This window comes from Triticum dicoccoides, chromosome 3B, assembly GCF_002162155.2.
Source record: "Triticum dicoccoides isolate Atlit2015 ecotype Zavitan chromosome 3B, WEW_v2.0, whole genome shotgun sequence".
In the NCBI taxonomy this organism is placed as follows: domain Eukaryota; kingdom Viridiplantae; phylum Streptophyta; class Magnoliopsida; order Poales; family Poaceae; genus Triticum; species Triticum dicoccoides.
In genome coordinates, this window is record NC_041385.1 from 619,134,994 (window position 1) to 619,138,699 (window position 3,706).

General features: G+C 48.1%; 1 protein-coding gene and 1 long non-coding RNA gene across 2 annotated transcripts in view; both read left to right on the plus strand.

Annotated features, from left to right (window-relative positions):
• Positions 1-492, plus strand: part of LOC119279721 (hevamine-A-like) — an 888-nt gene extending 396 nt beyond the window's left edge. Inside the window, exon 2 of the mRNA XM_037560870.1 lies at positions 34-492. Coding sequence (XP_037416767.1) covers positions 34-435 — 402 coding nt within the window. The 3' untranslated portion in view covers positions 436-492. The remainder of the gene's footprint in view (positions 1-33) is intronic.
• A 1,459-nt stretch (positions 493-1,951) lies between these two features.
• On the plus strand, positions 1,952-2,275 carry LOC119281678. Its single transcript, XR_005138507.1, has 3 exons — positions 1,952-2,029; positions 2,119-2,160; positions 2,225-2,275. It is a non-coding gene; the product is annotated as an uncharacterized LOC119281678 (long non-coding RNA).
• The last annotated feature ends 1,431 nt before the right edge of the window (positions 2,276-3,706 follow it).

The following is a 3,706-nucleotide window of genomic DNA, read 5'->3' on the forward strand; positions in this document are numbered from 1 at the left end:
GACTACTACGGCGCCCTGGCGGCGCACCTCAAGGCCTACGGCGGCAAGGGGGGCAGCAAGGAGGTGTACCTGTCGGCGGCGCCGCAGTGCCCGTTCCCGGACCAGTGGGTCGGCAAGGCGCTCCAGACCGGCCTCTTCGACTACGTGTGGGTGCAGTTCTACAACAACCCGCCGTGCCAGTACGTGCAGGGGGACACGGCCAACCTCATGGACTCGTGGAAGCAGTGGACGTCGGGGGTCCACGCCAAGTACATCTTCCTCGGGCTGCCGGCGGCGCCGGCGGCCGCAGGGAGCGGGTTCATACCGGCGGGGAGCCTGGAGTCGCAGGTGCTCCCGGCGCTCAAGGGCTCCAGCAAGTACGGAGGGGTGATGCTGTGGTCCAAGTTCTACGACGACCAGGACGGCTACAGCTCCGCCATTAAGAACGCCGTCTGATGATGATCGATCTCATTCCTTCACGGTCCGGGTTATGGGAGCCGACAGTGGTGTGTATATAGTTGTGGCGCATATGGTCTGGCAATTGGCGTAGTTAATTTATTTGTGCGCACACAGCAGGATATATATCGAATAAAAGGATTATTTGTCACATCTACAGTGTTCTGCTGCTGGACTTGTGGAGTCACTGTGAGAATATATGTTAAATCATACGAGTATAATATAGAACTGAAGAACGCGCCAATCATGTTCAAATGCTACAAGACTGAATCAACATGTTGTTGAATGGTTAGGAGGACAGTGGTATCACAACCCACCAGTGTTTAAGTCGCGTTGCTCGCATTGAAAGGAGACGTTCCCATCGACTACAAGGAGCTTACGGTGACTCCATAAAATCTTAAGATGATATGCCGGCTCAGTCTTTCGGAGGTGCTCCTAGGGGCAGGATATGCATGTGCGCATTCATAGGTGTGTGTGTATGTGCGTATATATGAACACTTGCGTTTGTACTGTGTTAAAAAATTGATACAAGACTATATTTGTGACCAAGGCGCTCTCAATAAGTAATTTTACAATTATATATGCACAAATGCCCCATTTTATTATCTGGCACGTGGGCCCCTCATATATCAGGGACGGCCCGCCCTGCGTCGGAGGTGCCCTTTCTATCCAGTCCAAAGAACCAGAAACAAAATTGAGCTCGAAAGAGGCTAGCCAACTCCCCTCCAGAACGGTCCCCCGATTGCAGCTTCGTCGGTCGTCGGATCTGCCCCTCTGACGCGTTTGAGCCGTTGGATCTTCACAGCAGTAAAACCCAATTTTCACCTCACGGTCAATTTTTGCTGGTCAATGATGGGTGGGCTCGCGCCGTGTGCTTGTTGGCTGGGTTCGTCGTCCCCCCGTGTAAGAAGTTTTGGCCAATCTGCTCCGCGCGTTCCGCGTCCAATCCTACCCTCGCCTCGTCCCACTCCCACTCCCATTCTAGCCGCCAGACAAACCCTAGCCCCCTTGCCCAATGCCCCCCGATCCCCACAGCCGCCGCACGGCCTCGCTCCTCCTTCCCTCCCGCCGCAGCCTCTCCTTGCTCGCAGCCGCCTCCTTCCCACCTCCGCCCGAGCTCCGCCTTCCTCGCCCGCCTCCTCCTCCTTGCCATCGGCGGAAGCGGTGAGCATAGTGGCAGCGGCTGGACGCAATGAGCTTGCCTCCGGCGGCGCTAGGAACCTGCACGCAAAGGGCGACCCCATGGATCTATCCCTGCAGGAGAGAGAAGATGAAGGGAGGATTGAAGGATAGGGGGAGGTAGGCATGCTGGGGCGGGGTGGTCTCTCCTGCGCTCTTGGACGGCTCGGCTCCAACTCCCTCTTCCACCTCTCCGCTCCCCGACACTCAAATCTGGTAAATCTCCTCTTAGTTCATTGCGCTCTTGGATGATTACCCGATTAGTTATCAATACTAATCCTGATGCTACCTTGGAATTGTATGGTTGGCTGATTTGTCTTGTTTGACCCCTGTTCCAGGCTCTTCTACACACATCCGTAGCTATGGAAAGAAAGCTTGTAGTGGAGTGGCTTCCTTTGTATGATCTTGGAAGATGGTCTGTATTGTTGACTATGGACTTCAGACCGTTTCTATTTTCCTCCGTGAACCTACCACTGATGTTTTGGAGGTGCTTGCTTTGTGTAGATGACCTCTGAAGCCCATTAGAAAGCATGGCAACGGCTAAAGGTTAGCGCATTTCGAGAAGCCAACAGATGGCCGCCTACTTCCTTAGGCTGACAATCACCTGCAGGATAAAGTGCGATGTTTTGCCCGAGGGGTTGGAGCAGGACCGCAGGATGAGGTGAGAACAAGGGTCGTTTCAGATTCACCTGAACCATCCAAAGTATTTGTTAATAAATTTCTTCAAATGAGCAGTCCATCCTATTAATTACAATCCTTTTAGTTCATGTGAGTAGTAGCTGACTGAGTTGTTTATGTGCTTATGAACAGATGGGTATACTTTTATTTTGCTTGGCAGGGGCAAGATCTTGCTATTAATCAACTTTCTAGAATATTTTTTCTTGATATGAATTATGAAATTTGCTTTGTTAACATCTTCATATATTGTCACCTAAAAGGTGTAGGCTGAGATGATCGTTTTATTTGCAGACAAGATCAAGGACTGGGCCAACGCGGTCGTCACGCACGAACCAGTGTAGCCCATTGGCACTGGTAAAGTAGTATCGGCGGCTCAGGGACATGAAGTAAGTTCCTCCGTTTAGGTGTATTGGTGTTTCTGAACTACCAGGCACAATTCATCTCGTGACCGCTGGCCGTTGTCTTCCCGTCTCCTAAAATTTGTGACCAAGCGATTATACCTGAATGAAGCTTGGTCTTTCTCAAGATTTACCATGGTGTAATTTTATGCTACAGTCAAGCCTTGGATATAAAATAAACATGTTATGAAGATGATATATCAGTTTTAGAAATACATATTGAAGACTATAGCAGCGTTTCTTTTTACCGAATTTCGTTTTGTTGCTTTTTCATCTATATCACTCATTTTGTTGACATGATTATTCAAATATGCCTAATGTTTCTTTGTTTTTTCAGGTTTCTCAAAACTAACAAATGCTGCTCTCTGATAAATTAGGAGGCTGAAGATGGTAGCTTACTGAACTCTCATTTTGGAAAAAATCTGGAGATGTGTAGTGCTGATAAAGAAATGCAGGTATGTATGAGTCTGATGTTTGCATCTTGTGACGCTCACATGCTCGTGCAGCTGCTATCTGGATTTGCCGCCACCGCCTCAAGTCGCTTCCGCCTGTAAATCCAGTCGCCACCATGGTAATTTCTTTTCAGTCCCAACTCTCCTCCTGTCCCCTGCATTTGCTTGCTATGGTAATTTCAACAGTGGGCATGACAGCATCAAACTTCTCTCTTCAATATTGAAGAAGCGGCTTACTCGGATCAATGGGCATGCACTTCGAAAAATAGCTAAAGAGTATGTGATATTCCTAGAGCAAATAAAGGACATGGTGTGCTCATAAGTTAGACAGAAGCAAAATGTTATTTATTATGCTCCTGTTGTATCTTCGGACATTTTGTTCCACCTACCAATACCCCAGTATTGAATATCTACTTTCCCATTGTCGTACAGAAACTGATTTTAGTATTTGTGCATACTCTTTATCTTAAGTGGGCTTTCTTTTAAAAAACATGCCTTTATATTACCCAAATAACATAACAGATTATGTAATCTAAGTATATATTTTAAGAGATAAGTCTTAGT